The sequence below is a fragment of the Gorilla gorilla genome, chromosome 4, assembly GCF_029281585.2.
Source record: "Gorilla gorilla gorilla isolate KB3781 chromosome 4, NHGRI_mGorGor1-v2.1_pri, whole genome shotgun sequence".
Taxonomy (NCBI): Eukaryota; Metazoa; Chordata; class Mammalia; order Primates; family Hominidae; genus Gorilla; species Gorilla gorilla.
Window position 1 is genome coordinate 94,607,872 of NC_073228.2, and position 21,106 is coordinate 94,628,977.

General features: G+C 36.1%; 1 protein-coding gene across 5 annotated transcripts in view; it reads left to right on the forward strand.

Annotated features, from left to right (window-relative positions):
* The window catches only part of POLR3G (RNA polymerase III subunit G), a 40,739-nt gene that overhangs the window by 5,769 nt on the left and 13,864 nt on the right, over positions 1-21,106 (forward strand). For 2 of the 5 annotated variants that reach the window (XM_019027785.4, XM_019027788.4), the window contains exons 2-5: positions 5,280-5,439; positions 7,777-7,906; positions 15,411-15,467; positions 17,393-17,443. In XM_019027785.4, the coding sequence (XP_018883330.1) occupies positions 5,323-5,439; positions 7,777-7,906; positions 15,411-15,467; positions 17,393-17,443 (355 nt within the window). In that variant the 5' untranslated portion in view covers positions 5,280-5,322. The remainder of the gene's footprint in view (positions 1-5,279; positions 5,440-7,776; positions 7,907-15,410; positions 15,468-17,392; positions 17,444-21,106) is intronic. The other 3 variants (XM_019027786.4, XM_019027789.4, XM_055387525.2) reach the window with 2 other exon arrangements.

Consider the following 21,106-nt stretch of genomic DNA (forward strand, 5'->3'; position numbering starts at 1 on the left):
TCAACCACAGTCTCACTTGTAGGCTGTTTCTTTCATGATATATTTACCAGGATCCAGGGACTCTCTCTGAGCTCTGCAGGAGAAGAAAATGAATTTATCAGCTCCTCTGTGTACAGGGGAATGGATTCATGAAAACTAACTTAAAGAGATGGGTTTGTAGGCTGGAATGCCACATAATTATTAAATGTGTCAAAAGCTAGGAAGTTTTTCTGGCAAGGGTGGTACCTTCGCTAATGATAGCAATTCATACACCCAAAGATTGCTTGATAAAAATGGAAATTTAGAGTCAATAGAGTTTGTTATTTTTCAAGAGCTATTCCATGAAGCAGTGCTAGCTGGTGTCCTCTTTTTTTAGGGTGAGTTTTCCAAACTTTTCCAGGGCCCACCTCCAAAGATTCTGGTATGGTAGGTTTGAGGGCTTGAAGAAAGCCTAGGACTCTATGTTTAGCAGGTCCTCCAGTTAATTTTCATGATGAGGAAAGTCTGGTAAACTTTACCTGGAATTGTTTTTAATCTTTAAGTAGTGGCAAATCCTGGACTGGAGTGCAGCCCAGTGGTTTTGAGTAGGCCTAGTGGGCTCTTGCAGTTGTTTCTTAGAGTGAAAGGTGTGACCCCTTCTGCTCAGCAGTTTTGATACTTGGGAGATATGCTTTCTCTAGGCTCAGCATATGTCTTAGTGACTCAGCAATTCAAACAAGTCAATTTGGATATTTTCCTGCTTTTTTAATGTAGAGAGATGTAATAAGCTGGGCTATTAAAATAAATATAGTTCCTGTATGAACTTTATTTCAAGGTAACTAAATAATAGATAAGAGAAATTGATCCCTGGTGGAATTCCAATTAATGAAACAGAAAGAATGATAAAATTTGTATACCACCATTTTGCAATCCATAATGGAAAAATTGATCTAGATTGTGATCATCAGTGACTGCTAAAATCATTAGGTGAAAACTGATGGCCACTTTATACTTAATGAAATAGACCAACACCTGAACCCATGACCAGCCTGATCAATACCAAGAGGGAGACTTTATGTTTATCTTGATGTAATACAGAAGGAAAGAGAGAGCATCCCTTTTCAGTATTCTTGAAAAAAAAAAAAAATCAAACCCAAATCTAAACCTCTAGTTTACATGTTTATTGGAAATACACCCAGAGAATACAGGAATATGTTAAATCACATCTCAGGTATAAATCAGTCAAATCCAGAATATGGGAAATTATATAGCTTTGCTACTTTCAAAGTATGGTTTACAAACCAGTTGATGTCTCCTGAGACCTTGATAAAAATTCAGATTCTCAGTTTCTGTCTGCAGCCAACTGATTCAAAATCTGCCTTTTAACAAGATTCCTAGGTAATTCTCTTGTACCTAAAGTTTAAGAAGCATTGTATAGGGCACTGACCTAGTTTCTTAGACAAATAGAAAGAAAAAAAAAATGGGAAAACCATTACAGTTTAAAAGAAAGTTAAATGTCATGTATTTTTAATATCTTGATTTGAACAAATTAACTGTAAAAACATTTATGTGATAACTAAGAAATGTGAATGTTAGTTCTATATAAGATGATGGTATAGAGTTATTGTTAAAATTGTAGATGCAATGTTATTGTGATTTTTTTTAAAAGCCCTTAACTCTGAGAGAAGATACATACTGAAGAGTTTAAAATAATCTGAAGCATGGGAGTAGAAAAGTATAAAGTACAATAGTCATATACGGATAATTTTGAAGCGGAGTAGTGGGTATATGGGGATTTAATATACTGACTTTTGTGCATGTAAGTATAGTAAATGTAAGTATTAGTAAACAAAAAAAGGCATAGACTTGTAGTTTAAAATGACAACATTAAAGATGACAAATCAACTTTTAGTGTTCAAGCAGTTATGAAGGAAAACTCAAATATGGAGGCCTGCAAGGATAAATTTACGAAATGAATAATGTAAAACTATGAAACCCAAAGGGAGGGATTGAAACCAACTTTGCAAAAGTCATAACTGAGAAAATTATGACAGTGAAAGATATCAGACCTAATTGATCCCATCTTGCTTCTAACCTCTGAACTGTCCTTGTTCATTCTTGGGCTTGAAACCACCTTTGCAAAATTATGACTGAGACAGTGAAAGAGATCTAACCTAACTGTGACTCCATCTTGCTTCTAACCTTTAAGCTGTCCTTGTTCATTCCTGGGCATAGGCTGAACTAACTTTGGGAGGAAATTAGTTTATGGTTTAAAACAAAGACGATAACAGACTTTCCCAAAACAAACCTCCTCCTTGCCTGGGGACTAGACTGCCATTGTCGGACTAAGAAATTATTCACAAGATTAGAAATTATAGTTTAGGAGTCATGCAGCTGGAGGCTACAAGATTCTGACCCTCCCTAAACCACTCCAAAGATCAGTGCTTGAGATATTTTGCAGACCCTGCACTTGATGGATCAGGGGGCACTACCCAGATCAATTAACTGACTCTTCTGATCTTGTGGCCCCCACCCAGGAACTGACTCAGCAGAAGAGAACAGCTTTGACTTCCTATGATTTCATCCCCGAGCCAACCAATCTGCACTTCCAATTCACTGGCCCCCTACCCACCAAATTAACCTTAAAATCTCTGATCTCTGGCTGGGCGCAGTGGCTCACAACTATAATCCCAGCAATTTGGGAGGCCAAGGCGGGTGGATCACCTGAAGTTGAGAGTTCAAGACCAGCCTGACCAACATGGAGAAACCCTGTCTCTACTAAAAATACAAAATTAGGCATGGTGGCGCACGCCTGTAATCTCAACTACTCGGGAGGCTGAGGCAGGAGAATTGCTTGAACCCGGGAGGCGGAGGTTGCAGTCAGCGGAGACCATGCCATTGCACTCCGGCCTGGGCAACAAGAGCGAAACTCCGTCTCAAAAAAAAAAAAAAAAATCTCTGATCTCCGAGTTTTCGGGGAAACTGATTTAAGGAATAATAAAACTCCGGTCTCCCGCACAGCCAGCTCTGTGTGAATTACTCTTTCTGTATTGCAATTCCCCTGTCTTGATAAATCAGCTCTGTCCAGACAGCAGGCAGGGTGAAAGCCTTGGGCAGTTAGTTACAAAATCATATCTGAAAATGTTCTCAGTATCACAGCTATTATGTCAAATCAAATGCCATGCATTCTACTTGAGTAATTCACAGAAAACAGGAAACGATGTTTCATTACAGAAAGATGTTGAATATATGATTTGCTTCTGGGGCCTTAAATGTAGAAGGACATTAAAATTGGCCATCATTGGCAGGGTGCCATTGGCCGGGCACGGTGGCTCATGCCTATAATCCTAGCACTTTGGAAGGCCGAGGCAGGCAGATCACTTGAGGTCAGGAGTTTGAGACCAACCTGGCCAACATGGTGAAACCCCGTCTCTACTAAAAAAATAAGCCGGGCATGGTGGTGCGCGCCTATAATCCCAGCTACTTAGGAGGCTGAGACAGGAGAATTGCTTAAGTGAGGGAGGGAGGTTGCAGTGAAAAAAATAAATAAATAAAATATTTAAAAAATTAAATTGGCTGTCTAAAAGTGCAATGCCTTGTTACTGCTATTCCTTGCAAATGAATTAAAACTTGGACTGCCACATCCTGAGTGTTACATAGATTTACAGCAGTTACAGTTATCTCACCTTTAAGGCAAATATTTTTAAGTTGCTAAGGCTAATTTGTATAATTTTAAACTTCAAAGATGAGATCTATGAAGTCCTTGATTCTACATGTGTATTTTAACTCAACTACTCCTTAGTAGCTAAGACTTCCACCAAAACAATTCTACCAATACTCTTAACATTTGCTGTGTATTAGAATCACCTGGGAAGCTTCTAAAACTGACTCTTGCCCAATCCTCACCCCAAGAGATCTGGATTGATTGGTTCAGTTCAGTGATTCACAGAACTTAGCATACATAGAATTATCTGGAAGACTTCTTAAAACACCAATGCTAGGCCCACCCACAGTTTCTTTTTTCTTTAGGTCTGTGGTGGAACTCACAGTTTGCATTTCTACCAAGTTCTGAGTGATGCTGCTGCAGACAGCACTCTTTGAGAACCATTGCTCTAGTTTCTTAAGCTACCCAAGTCATTCTAATGGCAGCCAGGGTTGAGAACTGAGAGCCGCTTGCTTTGTAGTGTTGGCCCTGTGATAAAGTCAGCTGGGAGTTTTCAGCCTTTTGGTCCAAAATAGTGCATATATTCAAATTGTAGACAGTAAAATTGATATAAAGACGTAGCACCTTGTTGGTTTTACGTAGTGTTCCTTCACCATTAATGTGGCAGACTAAGAAGGGTAACATTAATGACCAGGCAAGAAACCCTGGTGAAGAGTAGAGCAGCTGTGTGAAGTACTGTGGCTTGCATAATTTTGCAAGGAGGGCAAGTGAGTAGATTCAGAAATGAGACTGAGCTGATGGGGCCAAAACCAATGCCACTCCTCTGACTTCCTCCAAGTGGTCTAGGGGACATACCATTTCTCTCTTGGGTTCACCGGGTTAAATGAGGCTCAGTATTATCAGCAGGAAAAGAAATGTAAAGAATGTGCATTACAATCATCACTACATTTGAATGCAGACTTCTATTGAAAGAACTCTAGCGTAGGGACCCCTGTTTATACATTGGCAGCTCAGTTCTCATAGTATAATCAGAGGATTCAAAAGTTCAATACAACTTGCATATGTGATATCACTCCTGTCTCCAAAATTGAAGAGTACAGGTTTATCATAACTTTAATGATTTTAGCTGTTTTCCTCTGAATTTTTTTTTTTCTTGGACAGGCATCTTTTGAGTCTCATTGATCCCATTCCCATTTCTAGAAGGAAGACATTGGACTAGATCTCAGGGATTCTTCCAAACACTCACATGCTAAGATAAATCATTTAAAGTCTTAAAGTATATATGACTAATGATAGTTTTTATGTTGACATGAAAGATTTCTTCTCCTCATCAGCCTGGTCTTGTCTTGTGTCCACTTTTTATGTACATTACATCTGAGATCCTACTGCCAAACCACGGAAGGGTGGGTGAATTGCGTGGACTGGATGTGGGGTAGTAGTGGGTGAGGGGGTTGAAGCCATCATTATCTTACCTGCCAAAGGTGTGTGAGTGTGAGAAGTTCAACAGTCAGTTGTCACATGTTTATTTGTGTACATGTTTTGCTTTCCAAAAGTATTTTAAGTCAACTGTGCTACTTAAGGGGTGCAGTTTTATATTTTGCTTTAAAGTATTGATTTCTTTTTTATATGTGATCCAGTAAATCGTAATCATTAATAGTGCCTTTCAGAATTTGCCCACTCATCTGGTATAACTGGTTCTGATGGCTGGGAATAAAGGAAGAGGACGTGCTGCTTATACCTTTAATATTGAGGCTGTTGGATTTAGCAAAGGTGAAAAGTTACCTGATGTAGTGTTGAAACCACCCCCACTATTTCCTGTAAGTATATGAACAGTTGAATTCTCATAGTATGTTTTTTCATTTTTTAGAGAATATTAAAATTCTATATGGGACTTGATGTATGATTATAGTATCCTCAAGTATAAGAAAGTAAAGAAGAGTGTGTTTCACTTACCTTTAAATATTTTCATGATCTGCTTTCTTAAAATATAGAAAACAAAACTGTATACATCTTTCCATGAATATATTTAGTACTATGTGAACCAGTAAAGAATTAGTTTTCAATTCTTACAACTTGTATTGGTGTTATTGATAAATTCCAATATGAAAATAATAGTTTTAAAAGTCATTAGGTTTTATAATGGTTCTCAGTTCGCACCCTATCACACCTTCACGTAATGATTTTCTTATCTTGTATCTATAGAATTTAAGTTTGCTCCTTAGTATACCACTTGACTTTTTCCCCCACTGAACTTTTTTTGCTTATTTTAGTGTTGTTTTAAAATTTAGTGAGTATGCTACAAGCTTAATTTCCATAATATATGATGTTTTTGCTTTATGTTTAGTTTAGAATGTATCCAGGGATCTAGATGTCTCACACAGGGAGTCTCTGCGTTTTGCTCTTGGTATTTTACCTTTTTGATATTCAGCGCAGCATAAAAACAAAGACAAATATCTCAGGTATTGGCATAATGTCACTTTACAGTGCTTTTTAAAACAAGCTCTTTTCCATGTGTGAGGAGATTACTTCTAAACACTGGGGATGTTAGTACATAGTATTTCTTTATACTTGGAATAGAATTAAAATTCCTTACTACTGGGTAAAAGGCTCTGCCCAATCTCTCCGTTCTGATGTCTCTCTGACCCTTTTTCTACCACTGTCCTTCTCATTCCCCAGCTACGCAGGCCTCCTTGGGTCCTCAGGCCTTTGGCCCTGCTGGTTCTCTGCTGGAACCATCTCTTCTCTTTGCATGGATGGCTCCCTGATTTTATCCCAATCTCTACTCAAATGTGACCTCCACAAGAGGCCACGCATGCTCACCCTGCATAGATTCCACCTCCATCGTCCATGCACTGTCAGTCATTTTTCCTTTACCCACCTTCATTTATTTTTATGTCATTTGTCACTATGTGAAATTGTATGTCACCTCATTTGTTTACTAATTTGTTGTATGTTGCTCTCCTAGAATGTAAGTTCCCTGTGGGCAGGGACTTTGACTTGTTTATCATGGTATCCTCCATAGTCTAAACATGTTGAGTACTCAATAAGTAGTTGCAGCATGAATGTATACATTCCTAATCAAATTTTGAAAATGTACCTTATCTTTATCCTCTGAAATCAGAAATGTCTTTACTAGGTACCCTAGAGATCCACTTGTTAATGAATATATTTGTGTAAATATATACACACATACAAACGCGTATTTGTGTATATGTATGTGTGTGTGTATAATTTTTAAAACTTGAAATGCAGCTTCAAACTCCATCTTGCCATTTATTCACTTCTCAATTTCTTCACTGTAAAAGGATAAATATTGGTAGCCCTTTCAATGAGATAATGGATGTTGGATATTGAGTATATCGTAGTCATAGTAACCACTTACTAAATGATAGCTGCTGCTTTTTTATTTATTTATTTTTTTCCAATAACACCACCACTAGCTGAGGTTAATAAGAACCTAAAGCAGCTGCTCTCATTTGTGTACCTTAGTTTTTCTTTTTGTTTTTCTTTTTTTTTTTTTTTTGGTACATTAATTTTTTTTTTTTTTTTTTCTTTTTTTTTTGTGAGACGGACTCTAGCTCTGTCACCCAGGCTGGAGTACAGTGGCGCGATCTTGGCTCACTGCAAGCTCCGCCTCCCGGGTTCACACCATTCTCCTGCCTCAGCCTCCCGAGTAGCTGGGAATACAGGTGCCCGCCACCATGCCCGGGTAATTTTTTGTATTTTTAGTGGAGACAGGGTTTCACCGTGTTAGCCAGGATGGTCTCGATCTCCTGACCTCGTGATCCACCTGCCTCGGCCTTCCAAAGTGCTGGGATTACAGGCGTGAGCCACCATGCATGGCCTGGTACTTTAATTTTTAAAGTAGATAATCACATAGGTCAACAGACTGTATGGCAAAATGATTATTGGTGTAGTTTTCAGGGCCAATAGGAAAATTACGCATCTTTCTTACCTCTAATATAAGAGCAAAGTAGGAAATGGGTTAACAGGTTAAATAGACTACCGAAGTTCATCTTTTAAGTTGGTTGTAAAACTTAGTGCCTGTAAAACATAGTATTTCAATAAAACTGCTGTTTTCTATAATACAGATAAAAGGGATATTAAAATACATAATTGATTTGAAAAAAATCTTTGTCTGTTAATTTAAACAGGATACAGATTATAAACCAGTGCCACTGAAAACAGGAGAAGGTGAAGAATATATGCTGGCTTTGAAACAGGAGTTGAGAGAAACAATGAAAAGAATGCCTTATTTTATTGAAACACCTGAAGAAAGACAAGGTACTGTATTGGAGTCTTTGATTATGTGGCTTAATGTATACAGATGAAACAGTGTTTAAGCACAAGATATATAATCATTTAATGTTGATTGATTCGATTCAATAAAAAATTATCAACTACTTTGAAAAAGCTATTTATGTTGCTTTAACAGAAAAAATACTTTAAACTTTTTGATATTTTATTTTTAGAAATATCTTTCATAATAATTTTATATGTTCAGTGAAAATTATGAAAAACAGGAAAATTTTAAAAAGTAAAAATTACCCATTCTTATGTCTAGAGAACCACTATTAATATTTTAGTATATATTCAAGATTTTTTCTTATGCATGTATATTCTCTTTACAAAATTAGATTCACATTACTTTGTATCTTCCTTTTTTCACTCAGTAGCATATTAACATTTTCACATATCCTTATTATTCTTGGAAAACATGACTTTTAATGACTGGTAGTCTACTCTGTGGATATATTATTATTAACTGTAACTAATTTCCTGCTTTTTAAATATTATTTCCAGTTTTTTGCTTGTATATATAATGCCGTGATTATTATCATTATACATAAACCTTTATGCATGTCTCTGATTATTTAACATTTAGGTTAAAAAAATTTTTGAGACTTAATTTTGTTTGGTTTATCATTTAGGTATTTGATATGATGAAAATATGTATTCATTGGTGCTGCTTAGGGAAGAAAGGAAACATTATAGTTGGAGAGGGCTCAACAGTCTCAGGCTAGAAGTGGGAAGTGGTTTTATAGGAAAGGAAACCATTCCTGAGTAGCTGTTTAGCACAGCAGTACTATATTGATTTTTCACTTTCTGCCCTTGATTGTTGAGATTAGAGAGACTGATATCATCTTTGAGTTCTCAAAACAACATCATTAAAACATGAGAAATTCATAGTGTCATCTCATTCCATTCGTATTAAAAATGCATTCCATTTTTCCTCTCTCTCTAGAATAGTTTGAATTGGCTGAGTCAAAAAAGGAAGCCTTACGTAATGATCTTAGCATGTGCTTATAATTATAGGAAGCATTTTAGACAAATTCATTTAATTCTCAAAACATAGCTGCTTTAAGTTATATAGTGGTTTGATAAGAAATATTTTATCTCAAAAATACTTAATTTTTTTTTTTTTTTTTGGAAATGGGATGGAGTCTCACTCTTGTCACCCAGGCTGGAGTGTAGTGGTGCAATCTCGGCTCACTGCAACCTCCGCTTCCTGGGTTCAAGTGATTCTCACATCTCAGCCTCCTGAGTAGCTGGAATTGCAGACGCGCAGCACCATGCCCGGCTAATTTTTGTATTTTTAGTAGAGATGTTTCACCATGTTGGCCAGGCTGGTCTTGAACTCCTGACCTCAAGTGGTCTGCCCATCTCAGCCACCCAAAGTGCTGGGATTACAGACAGACGTGAGCCACCATGCCCGGCCTAATACTGAAATTTTTAACTTTCATGATTATGTTGCATGCTTTCGTCTGTTTGAGTTCTAAAATAAAACTTTTCATTTTAAAGATTTTAAAAAGTAAGACCAAATGAACTAATCAGTATTCATTCTTATTAGAAAAAATAGTAATGCAGGGTATACTTTAGTGCTTTTAAAATTGATCTTTTCTCTATGGCACAGATGCACTTAGGTGAATGTGGGTGTTATTAAAGCACGTCTAATTTAAAATATGTCAAATCAGACCGGACACGGTGGCTTACTCTTGTAATCCTAGCACATTGGGAGGCTGAGGCAAGCAGATCACCTGAGGTCAGGAGTTCGAGATCAGCCTGGCCAACATGGGAAAACCCTGTCTCTATTAAAAATACAAAAGTTAGCCAGGCATGGTGGTGCATTCCTGTAATCCCAGCTACTCAGGAAGCTGAAGCAGGAGAATTGCTTGAACCCGAGAGGTGGAGGTTGCAGTGAGCTGAGATTATGTCACTGCACTGCAGCCTGGGTGACAGAGTGAGACTCTGTCTCAAAAAAAAAAGTATATCATATAATTAAAGCATTTATGTGAGTGTTTTAGACAGGGATATTAAAAACATAATTTTGTTGTTGGTCTATGGGAGTGGTTGGCTAGTACTTGGATTAAGGGGCACTTTATCTTTGATAACTATGCTATAAAGTATTTCAAAATATAAGGGTTTTTTTTTTTTGCTTTTATTTCTTTCAGAGGAAAACTCTTGTATAGAAATTTCCAAATTGATACAAGTACATTCTCCCTGAGATCTTCATGTTTACTTCTGTCTTTTTTTTTTTATTGTTTTATATTTTATTTTGGAGATGAGGTCTCGCTCTGTTATCCAGGCTGGAGTGCAGTGGCACAATCATAGCTTACTGCAGCTTCCAAACTCCTGGGCTCAAGTGATCCTCCCACCTCAGCCTCTTGAGTAGCTGGGACTACAGGTGCACACACCATGCCCGGCTAATTTTTTATTTTTATTTTTTTTTGTAGAGACGGGAGTCTTGCTTTTTTGCTCACACTGGTCTCACATTCCTGGCTTCAAGTGATCCTCCCATCTCGGCCTTCCAAAGTGCTGAAATTACAGGCATGAGCCACCGCACCCAGCTTACCTCTGTTTCCTGATATAGTGTTTAAAAAACACACTCATGTTAAAAATAAAGGTTTTTCTATAAAATATATACATTTATATGTGCCTATATAGGTTTATATGTATATATATATGTGCATACATAAATTTATATAATATCCATGCTATGAGTGAAAAAGAATTGGCCAGACTGAAGAGAACGACCCTACTGTCAGAGAGAATCATATTCCAGATAGAGATGTTGCATGACTGTACCTTCGCCAGGTGCATCACTTACCACCTGTGTGCTTTAGGAAACAGAGACTTAAGGGCTACTGTAAAGAACTAAATCACTAGACACTAGGACAGACAAATAAGGTGGGAGATCTCAAGACTTCCTGATAGTCAAGTGGCTGGTGGCTCAGGGCATTGAGATCAGTCCTCAAGAACTGATGGCATGGAATGAACATATTTCATGTTGCGATGTCTTCAAAGTTTGTTTTTAATGTTTTCAGGTAGGATTATAGAAATGATTAGTATTTTCTTTGCATTGAAATTTGTTATTTATATAATAAAGGAAAAACACCAATGAATATTATTTTAGTGAATTTTAGCTATAAGAGATCATCTAGTCTAGTGGTTCCCAGCTCAGGTTCCTGAACCACAGGGTCCTCTGAAGTAGAAACATGATTCTGACAGTGGTGATAGTGTCATAAGTCATTTTCAGAACCTCAAAGCTTAATGGAAATTATACATTTACTTAAATACTTCCACAGGTCTGTTACTGAATAAATGGAATTTGGCTTACTAATTCTTGATATACCATCAGTGTCCATGAGACCCAATATAAATTTTTGACGTTTTTTTTTGGAGCAGTTCTTATTGTTTGTATGATTGATATTGATAACTTTTATTCTTGCATAGAGGTTTTCTAAAGAAGAAACAGACATTTACTTAAAAAGGAAAACTCGTTTTATCTTAGAATACCATATCAGCCCATTGGACCCTTTTATATATCTAAAATAATTATGGAATCTGAGTGATCTTATTTTTTCTCTATCTTGAAATACCTTGCTACTTTATCATCATAGATATTATCTCATCACTATTCATCAGACATTCCCCACTATGCTGAAAAAAAGAATAAATATAAAAAATGGGAGAATGATGAAATTGACTGTGCAATTCAAATAAATTATCACTATTATGTCATCATATAGTTTTCCTGTGGTGTTGTCCAAAGCATTACATCTGTTTTTTAAGAAGATATAAAGTCTTCAGAGACTCTTATGTTTGTAGTTGCTCTGTTTTAATTTTCATTTAATACAATTGAAAATTTCAAAAATTTTTAATTTTTTGCTCATAATGTCTAAAATTGACAGAAAAACATGTTCCACAATTCTTAGACGAATCAGAAGACAAATGCAAAGAGACAGATAGCTCTCTGGATGCTCATGATGATGATGCAATTGATTGTATAAGCAAAATCTCAGACTGTGAGTCTTCAGATGACAGTGTCTTCAATGAATTTTCTCAAATTCAAGAATCAATGAGTAAACACTGTATCTCCAAGAATTAAAAAGGAATTATGGTGGCCTTCTACAGTCAATCTTTGAAAAAGAACTCATCATGTAATACTTTGTAACAAAAACCTGGAACATCCTGTTTGCTAAAATGAGACGATCATTTTTGTTCTATGATATTTGTGCACCAAAATTAATTTGATGTGTTTTGTAACTGACAAATGCTGAACATAAAGGCAAAGACAACAATGATTGAAAGGAAATTGATTATATAGACATGAAATTGTTTTCTGGATTGATTGTGTTAACTGGTGATTATAAATTTAATAATGAAAATATTTTGCAAGTATAGAGCAAAGAAGATGGCTGGGCCATCCTCTCTTCAATAGAAATATGAGACATCAGCCGGGCACGGTGGCTCACCCCTGTAATCCCAGCACTTTGGGAGTCTGAGGCGGGTGGATCACGAGGTCAGGAGATCAAGACCATCCTGGCTAACATGGTGAACCCCGTCTCTACTAAAAATACAAAAAATTAGCTGGGCGTGGTGGAGGGCGCCTGTACTCCCAGCTACTCAGGAGACTGAGGCAGGAGAGTGGAGTCAACCTGGGAGTGAGCTGAGATTGTGCCACTGCACTCCAGCCTGGGCAACAGAGCGAGACTCCGCCTCAAAAAAAAAAAAAAAAGGTATGAGACATCAAAGGTTTTTAAAGTATTGCATTTTGGATATGTAAGTACAAGAAGAAGAATTGGAAGTAGTGATAAGCTAGATTCTACTAGAAATGCATTTATAATCTGAAATTATTTAGATGATACACATATGAGAGAAAGAACCAGAGGAAATTATAAGTTAGAACCTATTAAAGATGTCTTTGGAATCTGGGATCAGGGCGTACAGAAGGCATATATTCTAGGTTTGTGTGTGGCAGCCGATGCACAGAAAACTGCATTCAAATGACTTTGCCCATTTTGGTTAAATTTACCTTCAAAATCAGTAAAACATGTAATATACATTTGGATTTGCTGTACTTAATTGCTTAGTAAAATCTCCAATAACTTTATTTATTTATTTTTATTTGAGACAGGATCTCGTTCTGTCACCCAGGCTGGAATGCAGTGGCATAATCTTAGCTCACTGCAGCCTCCACCTCCCAGGCTCAAGTGATCCTCCCACTGTAGCCTCCCAAGTAGCTGGAACCACTGGCATGAGCTACCATGCCCAGCTAATTTTTGTATTTTTTGTAGAGATGGGGTTTCACCATGTTGCTCAGGCTGGTCTCGAACTCCTGGACTCAAGGGATCCAGCTGCCTTGGCCTCCCAAAGTGCTGGGATTACATCCTGAGCCACTGTGTTGGGCCTAGTTTTATTGATTTTTAAGTAACAGCTTTACTGAGACATAATCCACTATGTAAAATTTACTTTTTAAAGTGTACAATTCAGTGACTTTTAATATAGCCACAGAGTTGTGCAACCAACACCACTATTTAATTTTTTTTTTTTTTTTTTTGAGACAGAGTCTTGCTCTGTTACCCAGGCTGGAATGCAGTGGCATTATCTCAGTTCACTGCAACCTCCACCTCCTGGATTCAAGTGATTCTCTTGCCTCAGTCTCCCAAGTAGCTGGGATTACGGGCACGCGCCACCACACATGGCTAATTTTTTTGTGTTTTTAGTATAGATGGGGTTTCACCATGTTGGCCCGGCTGGTCTTGAACTCCTGACCTATTAACAATCTGCCCGCCCCAGCCTCTCAAAGTGCTGGGATTACAGGTGTGAGCCACTGTGCCCAGCCACTATCTAATTTTTTAGATGCTTTTCATCGTCTAAAAAAGAAATTCTGTACCCTTTAGTAGTCATTCCCTACTTTCCCTCCTTCCAACCCATGGCACCAGAAATCTGCTTTCTGTTTCTAGAGATTCCATGTCATATAAATGGAATGATGTAACATGTGTCTTTGGCTTCTTTCACTTGCCATAATGTTTTCAAGGTTCATTCATGGCTTAGTACATATGAGTGCTTCATTCCTTTTTATGGCTGAATAATATTCCACTGTATGGATATATGCCACATTTTGTTTATCCACTCATCACTTGATGGGCATTTGGGTCAGTTCACTTTTGGGATTACATGAGTTATCTTGTCATAAACATTCATGTACATGTTTTGTGTGAAGATATGTTTTCATTTATATTGGGTATATACATAGGATCATATGGTAACTCTATATTTCACATTTTGAGGAACTGCCAAACAGTTTTCTAAAGTGGCCACACCATTTTACATTCCCATCAATAATGTATGAGAGTTCCAATTTTTCCATATCCTTGCCAACATTTCTTATTTGTTTTGATTCTAGCCATCCCAGTTGGTTGTAACACAGTATCTCCTTGTGGTTTTGATTTGAATTTCCGTAATGATTGGTGATGTTGGACATCTTTTCATGCTTTTTGTCCATTTTTGTATCTTCTTTAGAGAAATGTCTATTCAAATCCTTTACCTCTTTTTATTTGGGTTCCAATAATTGGTTTTCAGTATCTGTTCTTTTATGTTATCTTTTTTATTTATTCTCTGTATTTCATTATTTGAAATTAACTTAAAAATATTTTAAAATATAAAAAGTGGTCTACTGTACCCAGAGAAAAAGGGTAAAAACTGTTTTTTTCCGGTATACTGAGGGTTAAAATTATTTAAAATATGGAAACTGTTTTGGAGAAAATTCTTAAAAAGAAGTCATTGTGTTACAAATTCTAGGAATCTCATTTGTGCTGACTTCGTTTTATAGATTAAAAACTTGGCAAGATTAGTTAAAACATTTTACCTGAAGTCAAACAGTTAAAATACCTAGAAAAACCTGATCTCTTGATCTCTGATCTACTACTTATTTTGGTTATCTTTCTCTAATACGTGGTTGTATTATTTGGAAGCATATCCTTGACATAGAAGAAAAATCAGTATATATTTCGTCCTTGATTTTTATCCATTCATCTTTAGTATTACCTTCCCTTTTTCATGCCTAACTCCTGAACTACTTTTTATGATGAACATGGCTTCAAGCTTTTGTGTGATAGTGTTGCTTTCCAACTTGTGCTGCTGGAAAAGAGTTTGTGCCCTCCTTAAGGGTGTTTCTTGTGATAAGGTGGACTAGTCTGAATCAAGAGCCGCAGTTGCAGCTTTACTGGTTTTGGCAAGCTCAGAGGGTTCCTGCAGAGTTTTCAGCAGTTGGCATGTAGGGCTTGCAGCTTGCTCATTTATGCCTCAGATCAGTAACCCCTCACCAAGTCCATCCTTGCCTACCCCTACCCTTTTTCCCATTCTCTTATGTACAAAGGTGGGAAACTCCCTGTATGTAAAATTAAAAATGTTGTCTGTTGTTTTCAATAATCTTAAAGGAATGGCTTAAATTCAGGGTTACTGTTGATTTTCCTAATGAGTTCTTTATTCTTTTTTCCCCTAGATATTGAAAGGTATAGTAAAAGATACATGAAGGTATACAAGGAAGAATGGATACCAGGTAACTACAAAACACACAATATGAAAACAGTTTTTAAAGGCTGTCTCTCTCACCTCATGTTTTTTTTTTAGGATAAGTTTTCTATTTTTACCATAGGAAAACTGAGTCTGGTTCTTTTATTGTGATTAATTAGTAATATAAATCTGTTAGAAACTAAGGTGAAAAGATTTTTATGCTAAAACAAGGAAGAGTTGAAGTGCTTTTGTGGAAGTTCTTAAAATATATATATATATGTATATTTTATTTTATTTATTTTTTTGAGATGGAGTCTTGCTCTGTCGCCCAGGCTGGAGTGCAGTGGCGCGATATCGGCTCATTGCAAGCTCCACCTCCAGGGATCATGCCATTCTCCTGCCTCAGCCTCCCGAGTAGCTGGGACTACAGGCCCCCGCCACCATGCCCAGCTAATTTTTTGTATTTTTAGTAGAGACGGAGTTTCACCGTGTTCGCCAGGATGGTCTTGATCTGACCTCATGATCCGCCCGCCTCAGCTTCCCAAAGTGCTGGGATTACAGGCATGAGCCAACACCCCCCGCCCTTAAAATACATTTTTTACAAAAATAGGACAGGCCAAACAAACCCTTTGAATTTTCCAATTTAATTAGCCACAATCACAATTTTAATTTGTAATACCAGAAAGCACAAATACTATGCTCCTGAGCAATTTTAGAGCATTTGAAGAGAAAGCAAAAATCTCGTTTTAAAGATATTTTAAGCCAAGCTCATGGATCTTCCTTTCTTTTAAGCAGACATAGACTAGTTTTAGTTGTTAGGTTTCTTCAAAAGAACCATATCTAAAAAGAAGCTTTACCTTGGGTATGGACAAGTTAGAAGGGGCTGTAAAGGAGATCTCATCCCACTCATTCATTTTGCAAATAAAAACAGTTGTCATAGAAATAAAGTGACCTGTCAGGCCATGTGGCCAATACTGTTAGAACCCAGGTCTTCTCATTTTAATTCACATTCTTTTTATGTCTCTGTCCTTGGTCTTTTATGGAAACTCCCCTTATGTAAAAACATAGATGGCATTAACAGCCTTATCATTTTCACAGATTGTAGTACTATCTTTTCAGTGTTGGTAAGGTTGGGGCACCCTGGAAACAACTTAGGTCTCTCATTTCTTCTGTTTCATTAGTATTCATCTCTCAAATGATTCTCTACATATTCCGTCATGATCTAAAATGAATAGCTTATAAAAACTAAAATATATTCAAAGCAAAATTTATTTTTCAGGTAAAATGACTTGAGATTTAAATGCTTTGTAAAAATGCTCCAAATTTTCTTTAAAAGCAGGCAATATTTTTAAATCAACTTTTATGTTGCTTCCATTTCCTGTTTAACTCTATGCTTAAAAATTAAAAGAAAGTGACACATTAGAGGAATTATTTAGCTAATACAAGCAAAATTATTTATTGGAGGAAATTTGTTTTTGACAGCTATTTATATTTTTAATTTTAAAGTTTTCAGATATTACAATTGTTTATTTCATTTTGCATGTTTTGGGATTGTGGTAACATCCTTTTGAAAAAAAAATTTTGTTGCATAAGAAATATATCAACTACAGAATATATCAACTACAGAAAACTTATGAAATATAAAGTGGTCAAATAAATATAAATAATACTTAAGAAAAACTGTCATAATTCCAACACCCACAAATAATTACCATAAGATTTCCTTCACCAAAAATTTTATAGCACTATTTCAGAGCTATTGCAATAAATTTTCTTTATAGGAGAAAATATATCATTGTCTGTAATATTTGGATTCGGTTTTTACATGTTTCAAGCTAAATTTATAAAGTCAGATACTAAGGCACTTTATTGTCATTTTCTGGACAACTGTTGTGTCCTTCAAATGGTTATGTTCAATGCCACTAATTCCTAGAGGAAACTGCAATTTTTTATTTTTTATTTTATGTACAGATTGGAGAAGACTTCCAAGAGAGATGATGCCAAGAAATAAATGTAAAAAAGGTACATTGACTAATATAATAGTAATTCAGGTAGGAAAAGGTTATTTCTTACATTCTGTTAACATGGATTTGTCAACCCAAAGTTATACTCACTGTTCTTAATGCTTTTCTTATTTTGAGGCAGACAAGGGATCTCATGCCTGTAATCTCAGCATTTTGGGAGGCTGAGGTGGGAGGATCACTTGAGCCCAGGAGTTTGAGACCAGCCTGGGCAACATAGTGAGAACTTGTCTCGACAAAAAGTTAAAACAAGTATTAGCCAGGTGTGGTGGCATGCACCTGTAGTCCCAGCTACTTGGGAGTCTAAGGTGGGAGGATCACTTGAGCCGAAGAGGCAGAGGCTGCAATTAGCCTAAACTGCACCACTGCACTTAAGCCTGGAAGACAGAGCAAGACCCTGACACTCTGTCTAGGACCCTGACTCTCTCCCTCTCTCTGTCCCCCTATGTATGTGTGTGTGTGTATATATATATATGCATTATAACTATTTTGCTAAAGCTTGTTTTTTGTTGTTTGTCTTTTGGGTGTTTTTTTTCTTAGTTGTTGCCTTTTCTTTGTGTATGTCTTATTTTTTAATTTTTAAATGTTTTATCTTTTTTTAAATTTCTGTGTTTATTTTAGATACAGGGGTACATGTGCAGGTTTGTTACGTTGGTATATTGCACTCAGGTAGTGAGTGTACTACGTAATAGGTAGTTTGTTAACCCACTCCACCCCGTCCTCCCCTCCCAACTTTAGTAGTTCACTGTGTCTGTTGTTCCCATGTTTATGTCCATGTGTGCTCAGTGTTTAGCGCCCACTTATAAGTGAGAACATGCAATATTTGGTTTTCTGTTCCTGCATTTATTCACTTAGGATTTTCCTTTAGTTATGGAATTGTGGAGCTGCTAAGAAAGACTTTTCAATTATTGTAGACCTTTTCATTTGCATAACTGCAGATTTTTTACTATACTGGCTACATTATAAATTATTAACTAAAACATTTTAAAATTGGGAAACCAATAAAATAGAGCTTTATGTTGTATGGAAGAATGCCAAAGTGAATGTTTACAGTTTGTTTTTCTTTAGTAATTTCATTCAGTAAATAGTTATCTATTATTGCCAGACATTGTGCTGACAGGAATAAAACTGAGCAAAGTGGGAATAATCCTTGTCCTCATGGAGCTTGTAGTCAAATGGGGTAAAATCACTAAAGAAAAACACACTGTCCTCATTGGGAAGGGTTCTTTGAGGACATGGAATTGGAGTTGAGATTGAAAGATGAATAGGAGTTTACTGAGACATAGTTGTGGGAGAGGAAGTAGGGAAATACCAGGTTTGTGAGAGAAAATCAGAAGTTCAGTTCAAAGGTGTTACTTATGGTTCCTTTGAAATATACAAATATAAATGTTAAATATATTCTTGGATACAGGGGAATGGACCTCAAAATGGAGATAGCAGTCATTATCAGAGATATGATCATTGAGACCAAGAGAAAGGATGAGATGGTCTAGGGCAGAATTAGATAATTAGAAGAAAGGAGAGCCTAACCCTGAGCTTACAGGAATGCCAACATTTAATGGGCTGGTAGAGGAGATTGAATGGCAAAGAAGGGAACTGGAAAGAGAGAGGGAGGAGGAGAACCAGGAGAGCAGAGTTACACAAGGTAGTCTGGTATTTCGGAAGGTGGTCAACAATGTTAAAAGATGTTAGACATTGCTGCTAAGAGGTCAAATAGGACGAAGACGGGAAAATGTTCACTCGTTTTTGACATGTTGGTTATTGTGACCTCAGTGAGAGCTTTTTGAAAGATTCACAGAGGTAGAATCCAGATTGGAATGGCTTAACCGGTAAATGGAGCTTAGGAAATGGAGACAGCTAGCATAGATGAGTCTTCTTAGAATTTTGCTATGAAGAATGAAGAGTGAAAAAGGAAGGTAGCCAGAGAGGTTAAGAACAGTGGGGTTATCAACTAAGAGAAGAGAAGAGAAGGAATTCCCATTCCCCTTTTTAACACCTTTATTGAGATATAATTGACATACAATACAATGCACATATTTGAAGTACAAACACAATTTACATTTTTTGCACGTGTATTTAAGGCAGAGTATTTTTATTTTGTTTTAAAGATACAGTATATAATCATATTTAGCTTGCATAAAGAATATTTTGAAATATGACAATTTATCTTCTGTCTTTTATACCGTTGGTTTTTATTGGGCAAATATATTATTTTCATAATAAAATACATGTGCATGAATGATACTGGTCATGTCCTAGAGGATCACATATCTGTAGTTGACTTTAAAGCTGAGAAAAATGTGTTCATTTTGGAAGAGTTAATGTTTTCAAATATGTCATCCCTGGGATTTTATACCCACATTAATCAGTAAAAGCTCCCAATGTGTCAGGATTTCCATTTGTTAATAAACAAAGCAACAATGAAACTTTCTCATTTTGCTCTAGTATTTTTTATTACATATTGTGTAATTTTTATGTCTTGTTTCTGATAAGCTTGTACTGTCCTTTTTGTTAAGATGTCCTCCATTGATTTACATGGAAGTAAACAGTAACAATAGAGTCAAAGGCTGAAAACAGTTGTTTCTTGAAGAACCAGCTACTGCCATGTGTTAAAAGAAACTATTCAAATATATGCAGATACTTGGCCAAAGATGGAAAAAAAAAATAAGTTTACTTACCTGGCCATATTCTCTAGTGTCCCTTTAACAAAGGTTTATGTTATGAAATTAAATAATTTGATAAAAAGTTCTTAGAAAAAGACTTCATGATGTAAGTAGAATACATTCTTAGCTAATGTTTTTTGGCATTAATATTATAATAATTTATTGATATCTTGTTCATATGTGATGCTATATTTTATGTGTTACAGTTCATATTAAACAGTCTTTGCCCTCGAGGGGGTCAGAGAAAGTTACCCATCATTAAATCTAACTATTACTTTTGTTTGAGAAACCTCACTAATACATATGTTTGGGAGCTCTGAGCTCAGTAATTCCGCGAGGGGCAATTCAGTATAACACAGTAAATTGTAATTCCATCAGTTATGGGTCATCTACCACAATCTAAAAATTTTCTTTTGTAGGTTAAATGTTAATCTTTAACAAAATTACATCTTTCTGAGCCACATTTTCCTCTTACAAAGTAATTTCTAAGTGTTTAGCTTTATTTTGGAAAAGAGCTGTAATACTCTTTGACCACAGTGGGACAATTTTGTAGCCTCTCATATTGCTTTGGTAACTGACTGGCAGAATTTATATGTGAAATACTTCTCTAGACCCTGCACTTTCAGAATAGCCTCAAAATGCAATATTTTTGATAGGAGTAAAAAAAAAATTATGTAGCCCAAAGCCATTACAACATTTTATTTCACTTACATGCTTTTGAGTTTTCAGATTCATATGATAAGTATATTGTTTCATTATTTTAATCTTTATTCCAAAGATACTTTTGTGTTGCACTGTCATCTCTTTCACCATTGGTAAATGAACATATTTGAAGTACAGACACTTTACATTTTTTGCACATATATATTTAAGGCAGAATATTTTTATTTTATTTTAAAGATACAGTATATAATCATATTTAGCTTGAATGCAGAATTTTGAGATATGGCAGTTTATCTTCTGTCTTTTATACCGTTGGTTTTTATTGGGCAAATATTTTC